The sequence below is a fragment of the Lissotriton helveticus genome, chromosome 4_1, assembly GCF_964261635.1.
Source record: "Lissotriton helveticus chromosome 4_1, aLisHel1.1, whole genome shotgun sequence".
NCBI classification, from domain to species: Eukaryota; Metazoa; Chordata; class Amphibia; order Caudata; family Salamandridae; genus Lissotriton; species Lissotriton helveticus.
In genome coordinates this window covers 1,737,300,760-1,737,328,496 of record NC_136063.1, presented here as the reverse complement: position 1 = coordinate 1,737,328,496, position 27,737 = coordinate 1,737,300,760, and the positions used below count along the sequence as shown (strand labels likewise).

Below are 27,737 nucleotides of genomic sequence, written 5' to 3'. Positions count from 1 at the left end.
CCATCACACCAGCTCGCCAAGTTTATACACGGCGACTTTGCTACGCAGTCTTCCTTCAATAAATGAATGTTTTACAAATTAGTAAAGTGGCCTACTAACACTAGTGCAAAACAAAAGTGACTTCATTCTTGTGCAAAAATATCTGCAGGTGAGATGGGTGGGGACTAAGGAAACAATGCGTTTTCGACTCCCTCGGGGCCTGTCCGCTTGTGACGTATGAGCCCTTCGGCGTCTGTGCATTCATAGCTTGTTGAGCTGCAGTGAAAGCATAAAAAAGTCTAGGCTTGGTGTTGATAAGCAGAGCCTTTGTTTTAGCTCCTCAGACCCCTTAAACTCGCAGCGCAGTACCAAAGTTTCCACAAAGGATGCTTCAAGGGGGATTATGGGTCGGTTGAGCTCTTAGAGAAAGAAGACCACTTCCTAAATTCACCCCCACTGGCTGCGGATGACTGAGAGCTCAGATAACACAGCAATACAATAGAGCAGAGGGAAAGCGAGTAAGGGATCCTGTTGACACAGGACAACACAATGCTGGGGGAGGGAATGAATGTGAGGTTTGTATAATAAGCCGTACAATGCACATGGCAACACATCAGACTCACGCATTGAGTCCACACCGCATAAAAACACCAAACATACCACAACTGGTGTACACTTAAACACTGCACATTCCAATGGTGGGAGGGTGCCGATAGGGAGTGAAAAAAACACCAGATAATACAAACAAAAGCGCACCCTGGTTGTTTTAACTTCCCTGAAGCACAATAAGGTTTAACACACAAGCACCCTTTCAATATACAAATCACATTTACGATGTAAGCGGCAGAGCTCTCGATTTTCATAGGTCCAGGAGTGATTCATTGTTTAGCTTTGCATTCTGTGAATTGTAGTGCTGATTTTAAAATGGGATCAACACAGTAGTTAAAATGCATTACCAAAAGGCAGCATTGTTCGCTGCAAAAGATTCTGATGTGCAAAGCCTGCAAATGAGCCCTTGCCCACCCACCTCCCACTTGCGGCAGGCACTCGCGCCTTTGTGCCTCTGTTTGCAGTCCTGTTAAAAGGGCCGGGCAGCCACCACACAGGCTGGCAGCAGTGGGAACGCTGCACACGGGGTGCTGGGAGGGCGAGGGCGAGGGCTGGGGGCGCATGTTTTGCCAAAACTGCAAAACAAACTAACAGTGCTAGTGTTCGAGTGAATAGGCATAGTATATATCAGAGGTGCAACTAGAATCAAATTTCGGGGGGGCTAAGAGAAAATTTCGGGGGGGGGGGGCTGATTCTTCAAGCTAAAGGCAGAGTGGAGCTGCAGGGGCTCTAAGCGGGGGGGGGGGGGGTGAGGGGGCATCAAAGCCTCATTAACAAGCAAAAGGTCTTTAAATGACCTGTGAAGAACTCTGGTGCGGCTGCTGACATATCAAAGCAAATCCGTACGTAGAGGGAGCAAAACATGTTTTTTTTCTATTCATTTGCAGCAAGCAGTAAGGGGTGTTTTTAAATTGTTACCGGCCCTGAATAATGCAGGAGAAAGGGATTCTTCAGTGTTTAGGGTTGTTTATAAAAATAGACACATAGGACCAATTACTGCTGATCCACAACATTAGTGAGCTGGCTAAGAAAACATAAATCACGGGGACAAGACTGTGCCCTTAGTGACGTAATTCAGGTGACAAACTTATAATGTATCAGACGTTTGCAACCAATAGGAAGACGGGCATCGCATTTCTTGTTTCATATAAAAGGTACCAAACTATTGGCCTCTATTTTATAGTTCAAATTGAAATCTTCGTGTTCTGCTGTTTTGATTTTCCTTTGTGCCACGGGAACCCCTCGTTGGCATCACTGGATCTGGAAGGAGAACAGTCACATGTTTGTCTGAGACACTTGTATCTTGACATTTAATTTGCCTGCTTGGTAATGGTTCTGCTAAGTATGTGCAATGCTAATGTTGTGTTGTGCTGCATGTTGCATACTTTGCTGTGCATTGATTAATCTTTGAAGTGCGGAGATATCAGCACATGTAAAACTCGCTCCTTCCCCCCTCCCATGCCTGCGCAGGGTGTCTCCTGTAACAGTAGTGCAGTTTACGCCAAGTCTATATGTATATACTGTCTATTGATCAGGAAAACAATGCTTCTGTAAAATGTTTGTTTGGGCGCCAACTATTGATGATGTTGCCCATAAGCTCTCAATGTTTTAGCATGTGACCTCCATTTTCAGACTTTTTTTATCTGGTTCCCCACTTACTTTAGTTCTAGTTGTTAGTTGTTTAGTGACTATAAACACTTATAAGGTCCTAAAGGCGAGAACTATTGGCTATGCCAATGCTTGTTGTAATAGTGAGGGCAGTGTGAAGCATGTGTTGTACTCATGGAGGCAATAAATAAGACACACACTCCAGAAAAAATCAGAGACCAATTTTGTATAAAAACAACAAAGATCTTTTTATGTATGTTTTGGGAAGCAGAATTCAGAACTATACTTTGTACAGTTTCTATACTTGAATACATACTTTGTACCCTTGTGAGGATCGAAATAAATGCAATGCAGTTGAAAGTATGCAGTGCTTTCAGTATCTAGGCACTTGACGGTCGATACTGTCAAATAGTTACTATCACGGTAAGCAGGCAACGCAATGGAAGGGTATAGTTGCAATAGAGTTCAGTCGGCTGAAAACCCGGTTACCATTCCTAGCAGTAGGTCACTGTAAGCCACTGGATTCGGAACACCGCAAACCCAGCTGGAACTAGTTTTAACTCCCATTTATTTTTGTTTTGTCCCTCACCACACCCATTCACTTACTGTATTTATTATACCTCTGTGAGACAAACAAACATCCCTGAGTTCCTCCCTTTCAGAGAGGGGGTTGTAGCCCGCACTATGACTAGGTTCATAGTACGAGGAGGCTAACCTATGATGAAGCATGCCACCTTCTGGTGGGTGAGGGAAACCGTCCTTTAAAATACACCCCGTTAGCATTCTTCCAACTTTCAAGATCCAGGGCTTCTTTTGTGTTTTTGTTTCTTAATTGGGGAGACAACCCCTGCTGGTCTTTAAACCTCCCCTGGCCCTCTTTTTGTGTTTTGTTGTAGCCTATCTGTATCTATCCAAGTGTTTACCCACTTTTTCAAGCTCTCATTTGTCCAGCCACCCTTCCTTCCACTCATTCAATTATCTACTTATGCACTCGCCCATTAGTAATACGCTCATTCATAAATCAGTGCACTCACTTGTCCATCCAACTAGTTGTTACTCGTCCAGATTCACAACAGCAAACTCAAATTTACCAGTTATTGAAGAAGCGCTTTCACTTATAAAGGCAAAGTAATATTTCAACTGCCACTTGATTGTTCTGTCTTAGCTAATATTATATCTATTTGTTTTCCCAGCCAAAGAACGCATTCCTTTTAGAGGAAATGAGAAGCTGATGAAGCATTTGAGTAATGTCGAGAAAATCGGCCTATTTAGAGGACTGCCCCCAACAGCATTTGATGTCCTTCTGAATGTGGCACTCAGTGGTATGCTTGGTAAGTATGGTAACCTGTGACAGGGAATTGTCGAAAGATGCTTTCTTACTGCTTGGTGTCCTTTTTTTGATCATTTTTAAATATCTAAATGTACCATTCAATCATGCTGATTGACAAAAATGGTTCTGTAGCAATGCGAGAATACATTTGTGTATCTGTACAGCTTCAATTCACACCACCCACACAGACTAGAGTATTCTCATTTATTACTTCACTATTAGACTTTTTGGGTGACCGAGGTCTAAAAAACAAACCCGCAGAAAGAAGATAAGCAAATTTGTTAGATAATTCTGGACATCAAGCATATGACACACAAACTTTGCAACACTGAAGACAATTAAATAGCAACAGTCTGACATTCACCCTTCCCAGCCTCCTTCTCTTCCCTGAGCACCCAGCCCCCCGCCTCTGGATTTCCAAGCCTCACATTTCTCATTCCATCTGCAAAAAACTTCTCCAACTAAGCAGTCAAGACCTACAAGTTGTAGCTTTTCTGGCAATTCCTCATTTGATTTTGTTTTCAGGTAGCAGTGGTGCAGCCCACAGATACCTTGAAAACACTTTGTATGGGTGGGTGGTCCCTTCTTTGCAGTGTTCTGTAATTTAAAATTAAAGAGCTAAGAGACCCTTTGCTCTGTTAGATGATCTCTGGCTCCCAGTGATAAAAATCAGAGCGCTATTGAGCGCCTCCCTACAACAGTCCAAACTCTTTGTAAACAACTGCTGGCTCAGTGATTTAGTACCTTCGGCCACTCCTCACATGATGATTCTTTTAATCTCTACTGTTTCGCCTTTTGCTTGTAAGTTTGGTAAGGGAGAATCAAACCTACCTGTATTAGTTGGCTTCTCATTTGTATCGTACGCTGACGACACTCAAATCGTTTTAACCACAGCCAGTGATCCTGAGGAAACAGCTACCGGTTCCACGATTATTTAATTCAAGTTGAGAAATGGATGACCTCAAGCCGTTTAAAGCTCAACTCCAGTAAGACGGAGGTCTTACTTTCTGGAACAAAACACCTTTTAGTCCAAAACCTGGTGCCCACTGGACTTAAGCCCCTTACCTAACCGGTTTCCAAAGTCAAAAGTCTAGGCATTACTTTTGATAACAATCTCTTTTGAGGTCCACGTTAATACTTTGACGCTGGAAACTTTCTATGTTCTCTAAAGAAAAATCTTACCTTTTATGTCCCTGGGCTTCCAAAAAACCGTTACCGCAATCCTTGTAATGTCCGAAATTGACAATTGCTAAGCGCTTTTACTCAATATTCAGAAAAAAAATCGCTCAGCAAATTGCATATTCAACAAAACTCTACGGCCTGCCTACTGATGGGCATTCCCAAGTACTAGTCAATCTCTTATGGCCTGGATCTCCTTCACTGGCTCCCAGTGGGAAAAAAAATGATCGACTTTAAAGCCTTATGCATTGCCTTTAAGGCACTCAATGGCATAGTATCTGAATACTTTCAACAAAGCTTCTGATGGTATATTCCATCTATAACATTGCCTCCGGATCAGAAGTCCATTTAGTAGTCGCTAAATCTGAAAATGCTTGCTGGGTAGGCAGAAGCTTGGTGGCGGGGCCCCCCATGACTATGGAACGCTCTCCCCTTAGAACTAAAGTGCAAGGAAGAGTATATATTCTGTGCTGTTAGCTGGAGTACAGTCATGCTGCTTAGTGTGTAGGAACCAAGAATGCTACGTTCCATCACTATGGATGAGGAAGTAGCACGGAAAAGCCTTCGCAGTGGGGGATTCTCCAAAATCTCGTAATCATTTGCTGGTTAATCGGCAGTGTCTACCATAGTAATCTGGCATGTGGCGTATGTTGGGATGTGGGGTGAGCAAATGTCATACCTGCTCATATCCAATTTCTTTTTTTTTTTAATGGGTTTCTTAAGCCCTGGCTTGTCCTAATCAATCACTGGCAGCCGATTAAACACGGATATATTTTCATGCCCTCATCTCCCTATCTTTGACAAAGTTCAAATAATAAAATTCGTATTGTGAGAATGTTTTTGTGAAGACGTGAAAATAAATATATTAGTGGTTAATCTGCTGTAACATAATTTAAAGAAGACCATGCTGAGAACTAATTCATCACTGTGAACAAGAGTGCGTCTCTCAGCTGGTCTTATGCTGTACTTTGTAAACCAAGTATTTTGGCCATTGGGACAAAAGAGTACTTCACAAATCAAGCACAAGGCTTAAATGAAATGAACTCTGACTCAGCCCTACTGACCTTCCAGCAAGACTGACCTGCAAGAAATGTATATCTAGTGGTCTACCTAGCCTAGCCCCCCTCTGGCCCTGAAGATAGGCATGTGCAGCTGGCAAGACCAAAACACTGCAGACTGATGCCCCAAACTGACGCTGAGGCTATTGATCCGCAAAAACCAGAGGAAAGCACTTGCTGCAAATTTGTCAGGTCTAGAATATCGATCATCTCTTAAAGGCGCTTGATTTTAAGCTTCTGCACAAACAATGGAATGAAGCCAACTTTACCTGTAAAGCTGAAAGATTATCATTTTTAAAAATTTGGTTGTGGTTATGAAACGCTTGGAAAGCACTGTTAAAATTGCAGTATTCTCCAGAATTTAGTAATCTGAATTGGGCCTGTGCTGCATACTGCCACTATTTAAAATCGAAGTAACTTCTGTGAAAATCCATATGCCTCCTCCGTGGGAGGAAAAAAACAGGAAGTGATCCACACGGAGCCCTCGTGCTGCATCTGCCTGGACTGATGACGTGGTAATGAGCCTTACATCCCCTTGGGAAGCTGACCTGAACATTGTGGACCGCTTAAAGCGGTTGTGCACTACCTTGCACTGCTGTGCTTGGCCTCCAGTAATCGCCGTCAGTGGATTCCTCTTGCTGGAAATGAAGAGCGACATCGCAGCTGGGAATGCGAAATTTACTGAAGCTCTCACTGAACTAGATCAAGCTGTGAAGGGAGTTTAGTCTTGTTTGGATCTGGTGGAGGCGACCGTGGTGCTACAAGACCAAAGACAGGATGAACTAGTAGAGAGTGATGGTCTTTGATACTCAACAACGCATTATTGGATACGCACTGGAATATTGAAAACCACTCCTGCCGCAACCATACCCGGATCAGGGGTGTGAGCACCACTTTCCCAATGCTGAGTTGGAATGCTTTGTACAGGCACTGTTCCGCCTTATTCTCCAGGACTCTGAGAATAGAGATCTTATCCTGGACTGCACTGCTCGCGTCTTCTCCACATACCAGCAACAGAATCAACTTTCACCAGATGTCCTCATCAGATCTCTCTTCTACCAGGTTAAGTAAGATCTTCTGAGAGCAGCCTGTAAATTGGAATCGCTTACCCTTACCCTTTTTCAATGCTACAGGGGCTTCCTGCTATGCTTAATCTTCAGTTAACAAGTGGGTAGCTGTATGCACACCAGATGAAGCAGAGTCCTACTGCAGAGGTGTCTCCTCCTGAGGGTAGCAGAGGTCTTCCCATAAAACCCAGCTCTTCGCAGGTAGATGGGTGGAGCAGACCACCTACAAAGATGAATGTCAATTAAAACTGCAAGCTGGTGAGAACAGCGGATGGACCTACCAGTACCAGACAATGACTGACGACTCCTAAATCACCTGCCGGGTTTGAGTGCCGGACTGGGTGGGATGGGCTAAACCGCATTGCTTCTCCAGTGAACTGGGCAGATTACTTTGTTGGTCCTCTTGTGGGTGGCTGTCTCTAGGCTCCTGTGGATGTATGGTAGCATGACACATGCTACTGAATTGGCAGATGGGGGCCCTGGAGCACTCTCTTGAGCCGCCCCCTCCTGTGCAGCCGATGCCCACTACTGTGTTGCTACGCCATGACTATTTCATTGAGCATGGCTTTTTGTTACTCAAAGCTGTTCTCATTAGTTTTGTAGTTGCTGTTTTTCTTACTTACATTTTATAGCGTTCCAGGGTGCACAATACTTGCAATATTGCTAGCTCGGCTACTGGATGCCTCCTGGGGTGATGTGAGTTGTTTGGGACCTACCCTACGTTTTTGGCCCCGGGCAGCAGTGTAATGTCTCATGATGTTTTAATGACACATCCCCCTTAGCATATCTTCCCTAAATGTTCAGGGGCTTAACACTTTGATAAACCTGAAGGTTTTCTTGAAGTGGCTCCACAGCAAGCAGGTCGATGTAACCATTCTTAAGGAGACTCATCTCTTGGCATCTGACACAAAGGCTTCACACTTACTAGTTTCCACTTCAGTTACACGCGCCAGGCCCCACCAAGACTAGGGAGGTGGCCCTTTTCTTTGGGTCAGGCTTGTCCATCTCTATAGTCATATGGATAAGGAGGGCAACCCGGTTGGTCTACGTGCTAGGTTGGGCACCAGGCTGATTACACTCTTCTTTTATTATCCCAATGACAAGGATTAGTTTTACGTCTTACTGCTCCACCTGGTTGCAGCATTTACAAAGGACAACCTAATTGTTAGGGGCGATTTCAACACTGTCTAGACTCTTCTCTAGACTGCTCTGTGGCCCGCTACAATACCCATCTGATCCCCTTGACTCTGACACAAGACATGTTTAATCTTAACGTGTTGGACATTTGGAGGGTGACACACACTGGGGAAAGGGAGTCCACCTATTTTTTTAACGTCCATAAAACCCACATGCACTTGGGTTTCTACTGTCCTGCGGCACTGGCAGACATCTAATCACTCTGTTATGCAAAGCTATGCGGGCGGACGCATGGGGGACACAGTCTCGTCTAGTGGCCCCTTTAAGCTGGTACACTACAACTTCCTGCATAGTACCTATCTCACCTCTACTGACCTTCACTGCATGGCCCTACCCGCGTAGACAGTTGTCCATGATGCGGAATCGGTGGGCGGACTTCTTTCATTGGAATTGGCAATGCCGTATGGTGCCGAGCTTTTGGACCCAGGTGGTCCTAGACCTAAAGAGAAGTACAATCCTGAACATTGACCACATGCCGCAGAGCTTCCTGCTCTGCAACATTAAAAGGCTCAAAGGGTGTAAAATGGCATACAAATTCTTACAATTGGCGCTGGTGTTCGCCAGGCATAGTCGCCATCACTTTGATGGCCCAAAGGGCTTCGGAGATTGCCCACTAGCTCAGGGACATACAAGAGTGGGCCCTGGCTGAGGAGATGCACATGAAATTCAGTAGGTGGGACGAAAAGTTTGCTGAGGACGTGCTTCTTGGATAGACTTAAGTGAAGTACTCCTAGACCTCGAAACCGACCCTGAAGTAACAGACCATGATATGTCTGATCGCATTGGGGGATGTACTGCGGACACAGAATGGGACGAGAACCCTGTGTACTGGAGTGACAGTTTGTAGCATGCTTGTGGGGTTCGAATGCGACCCACAGGGTGTCTGCGAACACGCGCAAGATGGATGGATGGATGGATGGATGGGTGGGTGGATGAGTGGTGAGATGCCTGATCAGATAAAATTACTATGCTATGTTCTTCGTACTCTGCTGTATTGTATTTTATAAAACAAACAAAGGTTTTAATAAATTTATTTTTAAAACGCACATCCGCTTTTGTCAAATGTGTTAATGGCCAAGAAAGACTAACTCTAAATCCGGCTTTTCTCTCTTAAGACGCAACACAAAGCTACAGGCTCAAATAGTTTTTTGCAAGCTTTGGCATGTTTGATGAAAGCTGGAATGGCTCTTTGACTGATGTTGCACAGAATCTCCTCTACCTGAACCAGAAATATTATGAGAAGGGATAAAGACCACAGACTCTTAGCATACAAATTGCAGCAAAAACAATCTAGAAGCCATATCTTGTCTATTGGGGATGCTACCGGAACTTCCCACATGGACACACCCAGCATTCTCAACCTCTTCAAGACTCCCTTATTGTCCTTATACCAGGCTCAGTCTCCTCTAGTGGATATCCAGGACCGCTTCCAGTGAGATTTTGCCATCCCCCACATTGATCCCACCCAGAACCTATTACACCTGAGGAGGTGATGACGGCCATACCTCAGCTAGAGAGAAAATTACAAAAAACAATTTGATGGACAGAATGTAGATCAATGTCTTACATTCACCCCAGTACAAGGATCTGGGCCTAAATCCATCGTTTTTTGCACTCCACACCACCCTGGGTCAGATAATGGCTTTATGCAAATCAGCTCTGACCCTGTGCCCCATGGGAACAGTCCAGTCCGAACTACAACAGCCATATCTTTCCCAGACCGGAATCAAGCATACCTCAGCTAGAAGCAAATTAGGCCCCTGAGTCAGACTGGTTCTCAGTTTCATTCTATAAAGCCTACTGCAAACTGCTAGTGGAAACTTTGGCTAAGGTCCCTACAGCCCATTCTTCTTGCAGGTCTTCTGCCATGCTGAACTGTGATGTTAATATTCTCACCTCCCTCTTGGTTGCCCGCCTACACTCGGTCTGGCCTTTGCACCTGTTCAGCTGTCAGTCGGGGTTATCAGTAACTGACAGGCCCAGGATATTTTAAGGTTGGTGGTTAATGTCCACTATTTGTCAGAACGAACCAACATCATGACCCTCCTTCTCTCAATTGACAAGACGGCATCAGACTGGGTGGACTGGCAATTGATCAGCGCAGTCCTTTAGAAGACTAGGCGGGGGCCCCACATAGAGGCCTATCTGTTGGCCAACTTCGACACTTCAGCCTCATGTATCCGAGTTAATGGCACCCTCTCCTCCCTGATCCCCTGCAAAGGAGGATCTTGTACGGCATAATTGAACCGCCCGAATACCACGAGCAACACTGTTCAGGAGAAAGTCAGATGGAGGGCTTGGGCTCCCCAATATAGAACAATACATGCATGCCTCCTAACTGCAGTCTGCACTAGATTTGCATTATCCCCCCATATCAAACCACGGGTGCTGTCAAAACTGAGATACTTTGTCACCTCTCTGCATCACATACTGTGGTTGATACATCAAGACAGTTTTGAGCCTTCACACACACTCCTTTCTATGCAATTGCAACTCTCCTGCAACATTGGGATCAAATATACTGCTGCTGGATGGCCACAACATATCCTTCCGTTCTCTCCCATATTGTACACATCCTAAAATTTGTGCTGGGTACGCTGAATATGCGATTTGCAGATTGGAGCATGTGGGGAACCTCCACGTTTGCTGGAGTTGTATCAAGATTGGGTCAGTTAGACCAGTAAACGTGCCGTCAGCATTGCCAGCTGACTGCCGCAGTTCAGTCTTACCAATGGTGCCTAGACTGATAAGATTACAGTCAATGCACATTAAACCAGTTGATTCTTTTTAGGTCGAGCCTGTCCCATTCCGCAGGAATGGATAGGATCGAATTCATGTCAGCAAAATCCTCTTCAAACTAAGGGGTTTTCTTGCAGTTCACGTGAACATGCACGAGCATTCACGGCCAGGGCTTCTCCTCCCCTAGCAGCACTCCTCCCACACCAGCACCTCCCCTCTCTCTCTCCCTGCAAACACAGCCTTGCCGTAGCAGCACTCCTCCCACACCAGCACCTCCCCCCTCCCACACCAGCACCTCCCCTCTCTCTCCCCGCAAACACAGCCTTCCTTTCATTTCTCCTCCCCCTCCCCAGCCAGCTTCCCCCAGGCCGTGTTCCCTCAGATATGCTATTGCATATCGTTTGCTACCTCTTGTATTTTGTTGCTCTTGATACTTGCACAACTGTCGCTATTGTCTCATGGATAGGATCGAATTCATGTCGGCAAAATCCTCTTCAAACTAAGGGGTTTCAGCCCGGCGTTTTCTTGCAGTTCACGTGAACATGCACGAGCATTCACGGCCAGGGCTTCTCCTCCCCTAGCAGCACTCCTCCCACACCAGCAACTCCCCCCTCCCACACCAGCACCTCCCCTCTCTCTCCCCGCAAACACAGCCTTGCCGTAGCAGCACTCCTCCCACACCAGCACCTCCCCCTCCCACACCAGCACCTCCCCTCACACTCCTCCCTCTCTTCCTTTCTCCTCCCCCTCCCCAGCCAGCTTCCCCCAGGCCGTGTTCCCTCAGATATGCTATTGCATATCGTTTGCTACCTCTTGTATTTTGTTGCTCTTGATACTTGCACAACTGTCACTATTGTCTCATGTAACGTAACGTTTGCTTTTGTAACATGCTCACTTGTAATGTTGGCTTCATGTATCTAAAAACGCCTCCCTCGCGCTCCTTTCTCCCTCTCTCCCGCTGCCTAGTCCTCCCACCCCCTCCCTCTCCAGCGCGCGCTCCACTCGCATCTGCCTGCTGCTCCCCCGCCCACCCCCCCCACTCCCCCAACCAGCAATGCCGAGAAGCTTGTTTCCTCTAAGAACATATCGTTTGCTACCTCTTGTATTTTGTTGCTCTTGATACTTGCACAACTGTCACTATTGTCTCATGTAACGTAACGTTTGCTTTTGTAACATGCTCACTTGTAATTTTGGCTTCATGTATCTAAAAACGCCTCCCTCGCGCTCCTTTCTCCCTCTCTCCCGCTGCCTAGTCCTCCCACCCCCTCCCTCTCGAGCGCGCGCTCCACTCGCATCTGCCAGCTGCTCCCCCACCCACCCACCCCCCCCACTCCCCCAACCAGCCTCGGGCCAGGCAGTCACTCGCACACACCCTTTTCAGGCAGAGTGTAATCTGCAGGCCGCGTCGCTCTTTTCTCATCCCCAATATCTGCAGGCAGCTAGTCATATCTTTCCGCTGCCCTCTGTGGCCTGTTCATTTCCCCCTCGTGGATCAGCCACACTGCAGAACTGATTAATTTCCTCTGGCTCGCCATCTTCCCCAGCAATGTAGGCTGCTCTCTAATCTAAATAGCACATGGACAGCTCAGCTTGGGGGCACGGCGCTATCTGACACGCCGATGCGGCCCCCGAGACGGATTCACTTCAATGGCTAGCTGGCGTGGGCCGCGGGTTTCCGGTTCGGTAAAAGCTGCATGTCTGGCAGCACTTTCCATGCAGGGATTTGGTAATATAAGTCCAAAGGTGCCAAGCTTCCCTGTAATTTTGGCTTCATGTATCTAAAAACGCCTCCCTCACGCTCCTTTCTCCCTCTCTCCCGCTGCCTAGTCCTCCCACCCCCTCCCTCTCCAGCGCGCGCTCCACTCGCATCTGCCTGCTGCTCCTCCGCCCACCCCCCCACTCCCCCAACCAGCAATGCCAAGAAGCTTGTTTCCTCTAAGAACATATCGTTTGCTACCTCTTGTATTTTGTTTGCTCTTGATACTTGCACAACTGTCACTATTGTCTCATGTAACGTAACGTTTGCTTTTGTAACATGCTCACTTGTAATTTTTGCTTCATGTATCACTACTGTTGTCGGCACTATATAACAAGCATTGGCATAGCCAATAGGTCTCGCTTGTGGGACCTTATTAGTATTTAGTTTTGCAGCACAATATCCGAGTTGCATAATCGGATATTGTGCTGCAAAACTAAATACTTATAAGGTCCCACAAGCGAGACCTATTGGCAATGCCAATGCTTGTTATTGCATGTATTTAAGTTCAATATATCAGGTCCAGTATATTGGGTGCCTGGTGAAATGTGTTCAGTACTCTTAGAACCCCGGTACTCCCATGTGACAAATGGTGATCAAGAGTGTATAGGGTAAAACCAGAACAACACAGCCCATTTCTTCTCTATATACTCATGGGAATATTTGCAGTCATTCTGAAAACCTAGAGTGATAAGGGGGTGTTAGACCTGGGATCTTTTGGCGTGTTTCCCCTGACTTTTGGTTTGTGACCTCCCGGTTTTGACTCTGTTTTTGCTGGTTTATTGCCTCACTTTCTCACTGCTGTTCAGTGTTAAAGTGCAATAGCTCCTGTTTTAAATTGTATTATTGATTGGTGTTTCTATGATTGGCATATTTAATTTACTGGTAAGTCCCTAGTAAAGTGCACAGAGTGCCAGGGCTTGTAAATCAAATGCTGCTAGTGGGCCTGCGACACTGATTTTCAACCCACACGAGCAGCCCTGTAAAGGGTTCTCAGACCTACTACTGCAGTGTCTGCGCACAGTTTGTAACTGCCATGTCTACCTGGCAAGTGCACCCACTTCCAGGCCCTAATCTTCCCTTTTCTTACATCTGTCACCCCTAAGGTAGGCTGAAGGTACCCTTCTGGGCAGGGTGCTGTGTATGTTAAAGGTAGGACATCTACTGGTATGTGTGACATGTCCTGGTAGTGAATTACTGTGTATTTCCATTTTTAGGGCTCGTCCTTTCCTATTCCGCAGGAATAGGAAACGAGCCCTAATGCAGTCAACCCATACTTCAGGCCAAGCAAGGGCTCTCCAGCGGATTTTCAAAAGTGCACGCCTCGTGCACGAGCTTGCCGCCTGCCTCCACAAAGCCATCTGTTGCTTTGCAGGCCGCCATTTCTCCTCCCCTAATTACCGGCCGGCACATCAAAGGCTGCTGCTCCCCATGCGTCTTGTTTTTCTGCCCGATTAATCATCCTCCTTCTATCCGTGGAATTCGAGCATTTTACTCTGATTGGCGTGCTGGAATGTACTATGTTACCCTTAAACAAGCCAAGTATGTTCAGAGTCCTACTGATCATCCTTTATCCCTATAGGAACAAATGACCAACTTTTTGGACTCACGAACCTTATTACTATTGTTATCTTGATAGAGTGGTTTCTTACAGTTCTCTTATCCTGTTTGGGCTCCGGCCTGTGCTCTTAAGTGCTTTCAGCCCCTGCCCGCCGCATCTCGCGTTAATTATAAACATATGTGCAAACGCGCTTTCACATGAGGCTTTTCCCACAGAGTCAAAATAATGCTACTTATGAGTTTTCTTCATCCTGCAGGCTTTTGTAAGAGGCCCCATTCTCCCCACTCTCAGACAGTGTTGACATCTTTCGGTCTCCTAGCTAGCCCGCTCCTTCCCAAAATGGAGGCAACACATTAAAAGTGATTAAAGGCACATCAAAACGAGATCACTAGCAAATACTTTTCACAATAATGCCCTAGTGCAGGCAAAAGTATTGCGCTACCTTTAGCTTTAATATACTTGCGGGCAGGCTGTTAAATTATTTATGCAAATTAGATGGATATACCGTGCACATACGGCAGCTTGCAAAGCCCCATGCATTGCTTTGCTCGCTCTCTAAACGCCCCTCCCCCACCGCGTCACGCGTTAATTATAAACATATGTGCAAACGCGCTTCAATAAAGTAGGCCCCACCTCCTTGAGCCCCCCTTCGGAACAGTGATGAAGAGTGCATACCAGTCTTAATAAATTTGGTTAAAGAGTTTTTGTAATTATCATGTGCGAGCTGTACATTTTTTTTTTTTTTTTTTTTTTAATAGTTGTTGCCGTGCCTCGGTGTGAACACAACTTTACCAGCCTCCTGTGCTTGTTTTGCATCCCACATATGCTGCCTACGAATAGATTTCAATCTGTCCTTCTCTGCTTGTTAGCGCTTCATTAGCCTGCCCTTGTTTCTTTTCTAAAGTGTCGATTTTCATTCCAAAACATCACACTATCACAGACTTTCGGTCTGCTTTTGGCCAACCAAAACCACAATTTAAAATGGAACACTTGAGCCTTTTGTACGTTTAGGAAATATTTAGTATATTAACTTGAGGGCCTCTACACACGTTTAGGTTTCTTTTTAGGTCTCGCGTCAGCGAAAGACCTATTGCTGCCCAGTTAGCTCTGAAGGGACCACAGACCGGGGCACGAGCGCCGATTGCACCTCGTGGACGCGCATGCCCAGCCCCGCCTCCCGAGCCGTGCACATCTCAGTCAGAGTCAGCCATGCCTCTCAGTCGCACACACACACACACATACACACACACACACACACACACACACGTGCCAAGCCCCCAAGCCCCACTTACCGCATCAGTGGCCTCAGCCGCCACTCCTTCTGCTGCCACCGGTCCTCTGCCATCCACTCCGTGGGCGCGGGCTTCTCCGAAAGACAAAAGTCCCGCCCCACGACAGCCGTGAGCGTGCACATCCCGAAACCGGAAGTTCGGGAGTGTTCCCGAAACCGGAAGTTCGGGAGCGTGCACGCTCACGACTTGTTTTATTTAGCAGTCTCCCGTCTGAGATTGCCCCTGCTTCAGTATATAGTCAACCCCCTTGTTGTTTTCCCCCCAAAAATCTCCCACGTGTCTTTTCTAAAACGTTGACATATGTGCAGTCTAGGTATTTTAGTTTCCTAGTACCAATAGTATTGTGAAGCTGAAAACAAAGGGGCGTCTGCAGTCTGTGAACAATATGTAATAAACTTATCGCCTCCCTTTTGTCGTGGCTTGAGGGTGAGTTTTTTTGCATATCAGAGACGTAAAATCAACCGTTCAAACATGGCCTCGAAAAATATCGATTTCAACCTGTACTACACAGCGGCTCTCCCCAGTCTACTATGGCTTTCTTCTAATTCTACAGACAGCCAGAACCCTTAATTTACGCGCCACCATCGCCACGATACTCCTTCCCTTCCCAAAATAAACATTAACATTTCTAGCACGAGAGCGGCCGATAATACCTGAACTATTAACAATTCAAAGTGGTCGCATTAAGCCCTAGAGTTTTTCCCATTCCAAAATGGCGGGCAGGTGGTAGCTCATCCTATTTCGAGATCAATGCTGCTGGGAGGAGGGATCCCTTTCACTGTTTGCAATGGATCAGAGGGTATTTGTGCAGTTAGGTGCGTTCCGTTGTTGGTAAGTGTTCATGCAACTGGGCTGTACTTTGTCGAACTGTCGGGTCAAATATTTTACTTCTGGCGAAATAGCTCAGCAGGTTGCTGCAACATACACATGTGATGCGAGTTAAAAACTTGCCAAGCGCTAATTTTCTCCCATTTATCGAAGGAGCGCCTGCAGAATATGAGATGACCTACACATAGCCTGGCGAGGGACGGGCGTATCATCTATCGTAACAGTATTATTGTTTTATCTGTTAAACATGTATTCAATATCGTATCGTAGTATTCAAAAAGTTAATATACGAGTTTGGCAGTTGTACATCATTCTCAATGAACATTGACTCGCCGTGTCTCGTCATATTTAACTACCCCTAGACCAGTTTCATTGTCGTTTTGCTTCCGATAGGGGCACATAATGGGAGTTTTATTCCTGTGTTCCACGAGATAATTGTTTCCTTCAGACAAATATATAGTTTGATTTGTGTTTCTTTCCCGAGCAGCGATCACAAAGTTGTTTTCTCTTGTATATATCCATGTTGGGTGTTAACCTAGTGCATTAAGGGAATTGTCGTTTATTTTCGTAGACTGTAGCCCCAAATAGCCTTCCGTTCCAGCAAAGCACTGAAAAAGAAGGCAGCTTTGTCTGGAATTTCAGTGGGACCAATATATACCAACCATTGTCGCCTCGTGTGTCACATGCCTCGTCGTTTCGATGATGGTGTTTGCTATTATTTAAAATGAAACTTCCCTTATCTTAATGTGGGTCTCAGTGGTACAGAGGTTTGTAAACTTGCCAGTATTGGTCTCAACCTTTCCTCCATTTACGACCAGTTACTCATTAACCCAGCTCTGGAAACCAGACCTGCATGTCTCTCACTTCACTACAGACACACCTTCTTAATGCGGCTACCTTACCTTCAAATACTTCCTTGCACGTTTTCTTCCTTTTTTTAGGTCTCGCCTGTCAATGCGCATGCACATTGAGCGGAGCGAGAATATAGGGGCTTAAACAGAGTTTAATCAGACTGGCGATTTGATGCAGTGCATGTGCGCTTTTAGCTCAATGCGCAAGCGCATTGAGTTAAAATGCGCGTGCACAGCATCAAATCTCCAGCCATCGCCATCTGTTCCCCAGCTTGGTGCCGCCAGCACCTCCCCTCTCTCTCTCTGCACTCAGCCTTACTCGCATTTCTCCTCCCCCTCCCCAGCCGCCAGCACCTCCCCTCTCTCTCCCTGCTGTATTTTTATTCTTAAATGTTGCGAATAGTAAATGTAGGATGTTGGGTTGACATAATGAGAGTTACTGCAACTGTGTGCACATTTAGACCGAAATTACAAAATAACTTTCTTTCCCAGTTTTATATAGCGCAAACTCGACCCGTGGGTATTGGAGCCTTTACATGAGCATCAGTTACATTACACCAGACACATTCATATTTAGGCACGGGAGATTAAGTGGTTTCCCCAGAATCGCCGAATGTTGAGCCGGCGCCTAAACTCCAGGCTTGTTCATCTGTTTCAAAGTCGACAGCCCTCCCCAACACTTCAGAATTCGTTTCCAGTCGGGTCTTTAAAAAAAAAAAATCGAGCAGCACCTCACACATTTCATGGTGGGAGATAATTAACACCACTTCGAGGCACCAGGCTGTTTGCTCCAAAACACACCAGGCTTATGACGCTAACCCAAGTAAGTACATGCCCAGTTCGCCAGTTACAAAGGGTCTCTGACATCCAGTTGTGGCATACAGGCTTTGGATGCTGGCTCATGTATGTTCCTCATAGTTAAAATAAAAAAGTCTGAAACTTTGCTGTTAATTACCTATTGTAATCAACAGATACCGCGAGTCATCCCAGCTTAGCCACGTAAATACAAAACATGTTGCATTACAAATGCTATAGGTGTCACATTTGCGAAAGTTATAACTATTGGCATTGTAAATGACAAAGCTATTAATTTAGCTATTTTAAAAAACACACAAAAAAATTTCATTTATAAGACCAATAGCTCAAACTTTCCTAATGCGAGACCTATTGCATTTCCAATGCTTGTTTTGTTTTAGTGTTTTGCTTAGTGACATTTAGAATATACACAAAGCACTGTAAAAAGGATTCAGCCTCCCACTTTCCACTCGCCCCGAAAATTATCATTACACTTTACTTAACCGGTTTTAAGTGAGCCGGGTCTAAGCGGGGTCTAAGTTTGATATTTTTTATTGGTTTCGAACGGTTTTGTGGTCGCCGGCATTTTGTTTGTATAACATTGTAGCGTGAGTGTTTGATGCAGTAAAAATGTTTCCTGCTACAGACTTGTTCAGTTTTAATGCTTCATGTTGTTCCTGGCAGTATTGGCCTGCACATGTCTGATGAGTTCCTTGGTGACGTGTGTCTGTCGTCCCACTCCAGTAAACAGGCAAGCGCTTGACTTTATTTATTTAGCATGTGCTGTAGAGTACAAAGTACACCCACCGGTATATTTTCCCTGAAACACACTCTAAGAGAAGATCCTCCCCTCACTTACCGTAACTTGTTACATTTTTATATTCTCCCACTGGGCAAAGTAACATTCGCTGTGGGCTTAAAAATATCAGCATTAGTTAATCACTCGTGCATGGCTTACTTTTTTGGTATCACTTGTCCCCTCTCTCTCTCTCTCTCTCTCTCTCTCTCTCTCTCTCTCTCTCTCTCTCCCTTCACTCTCTTTCTCTCTCTCCCCCTCTCTAATTCGATCTCTCCTTAATTCTGTCTCTCCTCTCGCTCTCCCCCCTTCATTCTCTCTCTCTCTCTCTCCCTTCACTCTCTTTCTCTCTCCCCCTCTCTAATTCGATCTCTCCTTAATTCTGTCTCTCCTCTCGCTCTCCCCCTTCATTCTCTCTCTCTCTCCCTTTCTCTTTCGCTTCCCTTCATTTACTCTATCTGCCCTCATTTCTCTCTCCCTTTCTCTTTCACTCCCCTTCATTCACACCGACAGGAACAGGGGGTGCATCTCACACAGACCGGAACAGAGGATGCTTCTCACACAGATAGGAACAGAGGATTCTTCTCACACAGACAGGAGCAACAGGGGGCGCATCTCACACAGACAGGAACAGGGGGCACATCTCACACAGACAGGAACAACAGACGGTGTATCTCACAAAGACAGGCAATAGGCGCATTGTTTTAGCTTGCCCCCTCTATCAAAAGCCTGGGTTATCTGTTCGCGTCCTTTCGTTTAATTTCTCTCTGTGGCACCAATTCACCCTCTCTGTGAGCTTTTCCAGGCGCGTGATCCGTCACTTGGCGCTGACATGCAGAGCTGCATTTTACATGGCAGTATTTAGGAATGTTCGGGGTTCCCAAATGTGTGCGTTTGGGTTCTTTATTTGCTACATATGATGTCCCTGAAAAAAAATGTGGCATTGTTTTAGCTTTGTCGCCTCTCTTTTTCTCTCTCTTTCTCTCACTCCTCTCTAATTCTCTCTCTCCTTCATTCTTCCCCTCCCTCTCTCTCTTTTTCCCCCTATATTCTCTCTCTTCCCCTTTCTCTTTCTATTTCTATCCCCTTCATTGACTCTCTCTCCCCTTTAATCTCTCTCCTCTCTCTTTTTTCCCCTATATTCTCTCTCCTCCCCTTTCTCGCTTTCTATTTCTATCCCCTTCATTGACTCTCTCTCCCCTTTAATCTCTCTCCTCTCTCTTTTTTCCCCTATATTCTCTCTCCTCCCCTTTCTCGCTTTCTATTTCTATCCCCTTCATTGACTCTCTCTCCCCTTTAATCTCTCTCCTTTCACTCGCTCTTCTCTGTCACTCACTCTCCCACTTGAGCTCCATCTGGCATTTCTTCTTCCATTCTTTCTCTCTCGTTTTTGCTCCTCCACTTCCCTCATCTTTGGCCTGCAGGTTGTAAACATCTACACAGCAGACAAGGAGACTCTCCTACGGTCTTATTACAGTGCTGTGTAGTTCTAACATATAATTTACAGATTATATCTTTTGTTCAAATCAATAATCTATTTATGAAAGTTTGTCATACCTATCTATTGTCACACATTCTTTGTTAGATGGATGAATTTTCAGACCGCAGCATTAATTATTACATTGTGCACTGCTGTATTCTGAAACAAGAAGGTGTGACGGGACACATTATGCTTAGTTTCATTTGCAACATGCACTGGCAAGCCATGGGCATGCTGCAGCTCCCGATTTATGTAACTGCTGCTTTCAAGCTTGTGAACAGAAGCTGCTTGGTTGCAAGTTAAATGATAATTCAACCCCCCACACACACACACAACCCCCCCACACACAACCCCACCCACACACACAACCCCCCCCGACAACCCCCACCACAACCCCCCACACAACCCCAACACACACACAACCGACACACACACAACCCCCCTACACACACAACCCCCCTACACACACAACCCCCCTACACACACAACCCCCCACACACACAACCCCCCACACACAACCCCCCACACACAACCCCCCACACACAACCCCCCACACACAACCCCCCACACACAACCCCCCACACACAACCCCCACACACAAACCCCCACACACACCCCCACACCCATACACAGACATCCCCACACACACACACACCCCCCTCACCCTTACATCCCCTCACCCGCACACACCCTCACACACCCTCACTCACCCTCACCCTCACACCCCCTCACCCTCACACCCCCTCACCCTCACACCCCCTCACCCTCACACCCCCTCACCCTCACACCCCCTCACCCTCACACCCCCTCACACCCCCTCACCCTCACACCCCCTCACCCTCACACCCCCTCACCCTCCCAACCCTCTCACACACCATCACTCCCTCGCCCTTACCCTCACACCCCCTCACTCACTCACCCTCACTCACCCTCACTCACTCACCCTCACTCACCCTCATACACCCTCATCAGCATAGCATAGCATAACAAAACATAGCATGGCATAATAAAAAAAGCATAGGATACACAACCTCTCACCCTCACCCTCGCTCTAACACACTCCCACCCACCCACCCTCACCCACCCTCACCCACCCACCCTCACCAGCATAGCATAACAAAACATAGCATAACAAAACAAAGCATAGGATAGGAAAACATATCATAGCATAACAAAGCATAGCAAAACACAACAAAACATACCATAGCATAACAAAACATAGCAAAACAAAGCATAGCAAAACAAAACATAGAATAGTATAACAAAGCATAGCATAGCATAACAAAGCATAGCATAATAAAGCATAGCATAATAAAGCATAGCATAACAAAACATAGCAAAACACAACAAACCATAGCATATATAACAAAGCATAGCAAAGCATAACAAAATATAGCATGGCATAACAAAATACAACAAAGCATAGCATAGCATAACAAAACACAGCATAGCATAACAAAGCATAGCATAACAAAACATAGCATAGCATAACTAAACATAGCATAGCATAACTAAACATAGCATAGCATAACTAAACATAGCATAGCATAACTAAACATAGCATAGCATAACTAAACATAGCATAGCATAACTAAACATAGCATAGCATAACTAAACATAGCATAGCATAACTAAACATAACTAAACATAGCATAACTAAACATAGCACAACTAAACATAGCACAACTAAACCTAGCACAACTAAACCTAGCACAACTAAACCTAGCACAACTAAACATAGCACAACTAAACCTAGCACAACTAAACCTAGCACAACTAAACCTAGCACAACTAAACCTAGCACAACTAAACCTAGCACAACAAAACCTAGCACAACAAAACCTAGCACAACAAAACCTAGCACAACAAAACCTAGCACAACAAAACCTAGCACAATTAAACACAACCAAACATAGCATAACATTGTTATTTGTAATATCAATACATGTAAGTCACGTAAATACAACACATATTGCATTACAAATGCTATAGGTGTCACATTTGCAAAGTTATTAATTTCGCTATTTTCAAAACAAAAACATAAATAAAGTTGTCATTTACAATACTAATACCTCTAACTTTAATAATGCGAGCCCTATTGCATTACAAATGCTTGTTCACTATGGAAAGACTTCTGTCCCATAGGATAGAATGGGAGTTTACTTATAACAGCTTCTAAGCAGAAGTTCCCAGTGAGACAAAATAGGAAGGCAAAGTTTAGTATGCCTGGACGCAGAATGTAAAAATGCATCTTTTAGTAAAGAGGAGTTTTATATTAGCCATCCTGTGTGCCTGTACTGGGTTTGTGGATTGACTGTCCGGCTTTGGAGCGAATGGTGCTGGGGATGTGCATTCTCTTCAGACAGTGAGGTGTGTCCTGCCTTTTTTGGATGAGTTTGGGCTGCGCTGCATTTAGAGTAGTAGGAGGAGATTATTTTGCACCTGAATGGGCCTGGTCTGCTTTACACAATGCTGTCTCCACCTCCTGCCAGTAAGCTGGGCCAGAAAGGACTGGTTAAGACTAGGTACAGATACTCTCTGCCTAAGAGAACAAAGATAAACTGAGTATACATATTGGGACCCAAACCCCAGAACTTTAGAATTCGCTGAAATCAAGGAAACCTGCCAGGAAGAAGAGCTGGAAGAGCTGCCAGGAGGAGTACTGCCCCTTTGCTACGTTGTTGCTTTGTTGGGTTGGCCTTCAGCTGCTGCTTCTGCCTTGGGGAGTGAAAGGACTGGACTGAACTTTCTTGAACTTGTTGCTGAGTATCTTAAAGTGCTTGAAGTAGAACTTGCCTCCTGTTCTGAAGTCTCGGGGACCGCAAAGACTACACCGACCTCTGGGAACCGCCTCTGGAACTGTGGTTTCAGTTGCCACAGAGGGGCAAAAGCAACCAACTCTGCACCGACTCCGTCGCTGGCTCAGTGTCCTGAAGGCACAGCAGAAGGCACCGCCACCCTGACCTCACCAACGATGACTACCTCCGAGCCGCTGCTTGCACCGTGACCTGTGGGCACCGCACTCCGCACCGCCTCGCTTCACTTTGCTGCCCTGGTCTTACTGACTCCGTCGCCACTTGCTGACTTCACCACTCGAGACTGCATCGTGGACTGGGGGCACTGCTTGTAAGCCTCATGATGCACAGTCCTGTCCCACACCGCAGTCTGGGCCGACCAACAGCTTTCACCAACGGACTCTGCCGCTTGCACCGTGACTTGCCAGCACTCCAACGAGCACTGCCTCACTTTGCATCGCTGCCCTGGTCTTACCGAGGCTTCTGGACAACCTTTACCAAGCCGCTGCCTGCACTTCGCCTTGAGGGCACCGCGCGCTGCATCACTACTCTTCACATCTCAACCAACGTGATCGGCCGCAACGAAAAGGTATTGTTTGCGAGTCTGCCAACACCCCAACCGACGCGGTCAGATGGAATTATTGGTTTCTGTTTTCAGTATCTCAGTAGCCCCGGACGGAACTTCTGACTTCAAGGAACTGCATTTTTAAGGTTATTCTTGCAAAGTGCGTATTTTTAAGTACTGTATGTTGGATTATTATTGTTTTGGTCTTGTTTTGAATATATAAAGTTTGGGATATTTTTCTAAACTGGTTTGGTGTCCTTTTGTAGTTTTTTCACTATTAATGTTGGTTATGTGCAAATGCTTTACACACTGCCTCTCAGATAAGCTTGACTGCTCGTGCCAAGTTCCCAAGGGGGTGAGCAGGGGTTATTTCAGTAGTGTATCCCCCTTATCCTGACTAGAAGGAAGGGTCCCTACTTGGACAAAAGCATAAACCATTGCAAACTAGAGACCCCTGTTCTAACAGGGGGTGCCAGAAATGGGTGTCTACCCCTGTGTCGATTCTTTTAGCCATACAGCAGGGCCTGCATCGGATTCGGTGCGGGGGTATCGGACTTGGGAGACAAGTGCGTTGAATTCGGCGTGCGGTGAGTCTTCAGGCCTCGGGAAAGCGCTGCATCGATTTCTTAGCTTCACAGGTCTGTGTCAGGATTTTCTACTGCTCTGCGGTGCTGAGTCGGAAATTTCAGCTGCAAAAAGAGCGAAGTGTCTATTTTGCTTATTTTTTCAGATTTTTGTAGATCTTTGCAGAAGGAACCGCCTCCAAGGGCCCAGAACTGGATTTGACACCACAAGGCAGGCCTGAACTCCCAGGGGTGGAGTTCAAGGATGTGGCAGGTGAAGTCTGTGTCAATGAGACTTCAGAATAGGAGGCAAGCACACACAAGCCCTTGGGGAAACTTCGCAAGCAGGAAAACAGCATAGTCCAGTCCTCTTCTCCTTGGGAGAAACAGCAACTGCAGGCCAACCCAGCACAAAGGGGCAATACTCCTCTTACATCTCTTCAGCTCCTCTCCTTGGCAGACGTTCTTCTTGATTTAAGAAGCAGTCTAAAGCTCTGGGGTGTTAGGTCCAATACTTATACCACATTTTCTCTCTGTAGTCTTTGCTTCCAGAGTCTCAGAGCTCAGTAAAAAAAGTTTTGTTCTTCCTGGCCTAACTTTTCTCTAGGATGTCGAGACGCATCCTATTCAGATGCTAGTGAAAATTCCTCCCACCACTCTAAATGTAGATAAGTCTATTCAGCCTGCCTTCTCAGGGAAGGCAGGACACTCCCCGCCCCCTCCCTCGTGACTGCCTAGAGTGAATACACATCCCCAGCTCTTATCACTCCAAAACCAGACCGTGAGTACGAAAACAGGCAGAGGCACACCATATTGTTATACAGGAAAGAGCCCACTTTCTAAAAATGCTGCAGAAATAAATGATGGACGGAATGCTGAATGAATCAAACCTTTGCCCTCCGTCAAGGGATCTGGGTTAACTCCCATCGTTCTTTTGCTCACCATGCCACCCCAGTTTGCCCCAGTCCTATTTAAGTCCGTTTTGACCCTGTTCCTCATGGGAACAGTCCAGCCCGAACTGCCAAGCTGGCTCCTCATGCCACTGCCATTCTGTGCTTTGCTTCAATATTTGGTCTTTTGACTGACAGCGCTAACCCTAAAGAACATGGTTGAGCATCGACTGGAAGGGGCGGAGCCCATGTGCTTGTTTGTTCATTATATCTTCTGCATTTTGGAACGGTTGGTGCATAAAACGTAAGTACACCATTTTTAAAGCTGTTAAGTGGCTTATTGTAAGTGGAGAGTAAGCACAGAGTGCCTGGGCTGCAATGCTAAAGCTTTCTAATCAGTAACTCTAGTAGAATGTAACAAACGTGAAGCAGTTTATCGGGCATTTTACAAGATGCTTAATACAAATAACTTGGTGAAGGAAATGTTCTATTCGAAGAGTGTGATCTGCAAAACCGATGCGAGTATCTGAAGTGGGAACTGCTATTCTCTTGGCGTTCAGGACCTTACATCACTTTCTAAAAATGTGTAATTGTGTTGCTCCTCTACGTGTGAAGAATTACATTTGTTAAACAAGGATTGAACATTTTTGCTTCGCAGTGGAGCCCAATCGGAGACGAGTAAAAATATCCTGTACATTGGTGCAGACTGACGAGCCATTTTCTCTTTTGCAATCCTCTTTCTAGCTGACACGGCGAGCACGCGGCTGCTGAAGTGCCTCATTCCAGCCACAAATGTGCCCGAGAGTGCTGTTGTAAAAGCAGTGTCCTGGTTCTGCACCTGCAAGTCCTCCGCCAGCACACAGGTACTTGCACACCATTGACTAACCTGAGCTGTTTGACAAACGAAATGGAAATATTCTTGTGTGAAGTGCAGAACCCAGTTATTTTTCAGGAACATGTAACCATTGTGTAAAATAGCCTTCAAGGCGTAATGTAAGTTGAGGGGGCCTCCCTGCGAGGTACGAGGAGGCCCCCCCTCCATATTCAACCCGGAGCTCTCAGGCCTGAGTTCTGGGCTGAGGGCGCCCCATGCCGCCTGACCTCTTTGTGCTGTGTCTGCATGACTTTGGGTGGTGAGGGCTTGGGCTTTGAGGGAGTGTCTGTGCAGTACGTTAGTTTTCAGAGCACAGAATAACTTGAACTAATGACCACATTACATAAAGGTCCTCTTGCATTATAGGTGTAATGAGGGCACGTGTCAGGTTCCACGTTGGTGGACGGCGCCCCCCCCCCCCCACTTCTTTCACATGGTGGATGCCATCCACCCTGCCAAGAAGTTAGGCCCCACTAAAAAAAGATACTGAATTCGTCCCAGTGTAATTTCCAAACAATGGGATACATTTAGCACCGCCTGCATGTTGTCTGCTTTTCACAACAGTTTGCAGGCGGGGACGGGGCTCTTATGTTTGACTCCTGCTGGCCCTTAAAGGCCGAGTCTCGGGGGTCATCAGGCCTCCTTTTGTTGGAGTTTCCTGTCTGGCAGCAGTCAGGAGCCTCACACCTGAATCAAATGCAGCAGAGGGGAAACAAAGGCTTGCACCTTGTTAGCACTTCACACATACTTAAGAAAGGCAGCTTTTCACTTTGTTCAGGCTCTGTTTAGGAGATATGCATGCACTGTTAAAACATCAGATGTGTTGATCTTTCCCAGTATTTGCACAAAATAAATAGCATTTATATACCCTTGAGGAGGCGTTGTAACAATTTAATTATCCCTATTTCTTTTAAAGCACTATGCCTATAGAAAGCAATTTTATTTTTTTGCTAATTCAACACAAAAAAAACATAAATACAAACAATATACCAAAAATCATGAAAAATAAAATTCTACTATATTACAAAGCAAATTCAAAAGCTATAAAATAATAAGTGATTGGATAAAACCACGATTATTCATTTAGCAATCTCAAATTGCTTTGACCATTGAAAAAAATAATAAAGACACTTTAATAGAGGACACATCACACCAAGTAAAAGCCATAGACCTGCCCCATGTGCGCAAATACTAGCAGAGATCATACTAACTAACATGGCCCCTCCGTGGTGGTAGGTGGGGAGGAGTCGCTCGAGACGCCATATAGGTAGTGTACAGACTCCAAATGTTTTTTTGCCGGTTCCGGGGAGGCAACAGTTCCACTACACTACTGTTTGAGTGTTACAATACAATTTGTCTCTAGACCACTGCGCCAGGGTGGGAGGAGTGCCTTAAGACCAGTGCATTGCAAAGACACGCTTAGTGACTAATAAGGCCATACCACCTATACGTTGGATAGGTTTCTGCAATTTTTTAGAACAGCCAAGCTGGGCTAGCAGCGGGTCAGGGCTGAGCGCTTCTTGTGTGACTGCACTTATTTCAGCAAAAACCTGTAGCCAAAAGGTCGCGATAGTGGGACACAACCAGTCAAGACTTATAAAGTCAGCCTCACTCTTTCCACATCTGTCAGCTGTTTCACGTAGCCCAAATCTGGGTAACCGCACAGGTGTATGATAAATCCTGTTAAAGCAATAGAATTGTATGAGGCGGTGCTGGCCATTCAGAGAGATGCGCTTAGTGGCCTCGCAGCAATACGTCCACATGCTGTCATCTATCGAGAGCTCCAAGTCAGTCTGCCATTCAAGCCTAGCTTTGGTGTAAGAATATCACCGTACTTCCTGGCATGTAGCTGGCCTGTTCAGCGCCCACAAGAGTCTTCATTAGGGGACTTAGTCTATTCGCTAGTATTTTAGCGACATTTTTAG

General features: G+C 45.9%; 1 protein-coding gene across 1 annotated transcript in view; it reads left to right on the top strand.

Annotated features, from left to right (window-relative positions):
• The window catches only part of CENPI (centromere protein I), a 368,972-nt gene that overhangs the window by 82,728 nt on the left and 258,507 nt on the right, over window positions 1-27,737 (top strand). The window contains exons 3-4 of the mRNA XM_078688407.1: window positions 3,390-3,527; window positions 25,683-25,801. Coding sequence (XP_078544533.1) covers window positions 3,390-3,527; window positions 25,683-25,801 — 257 coding nt within the window. The remainder of the gene's footprint in view (window positions 1-3,389; window positions 3,528-25,682; window positions 25,802-27,737) is intronic.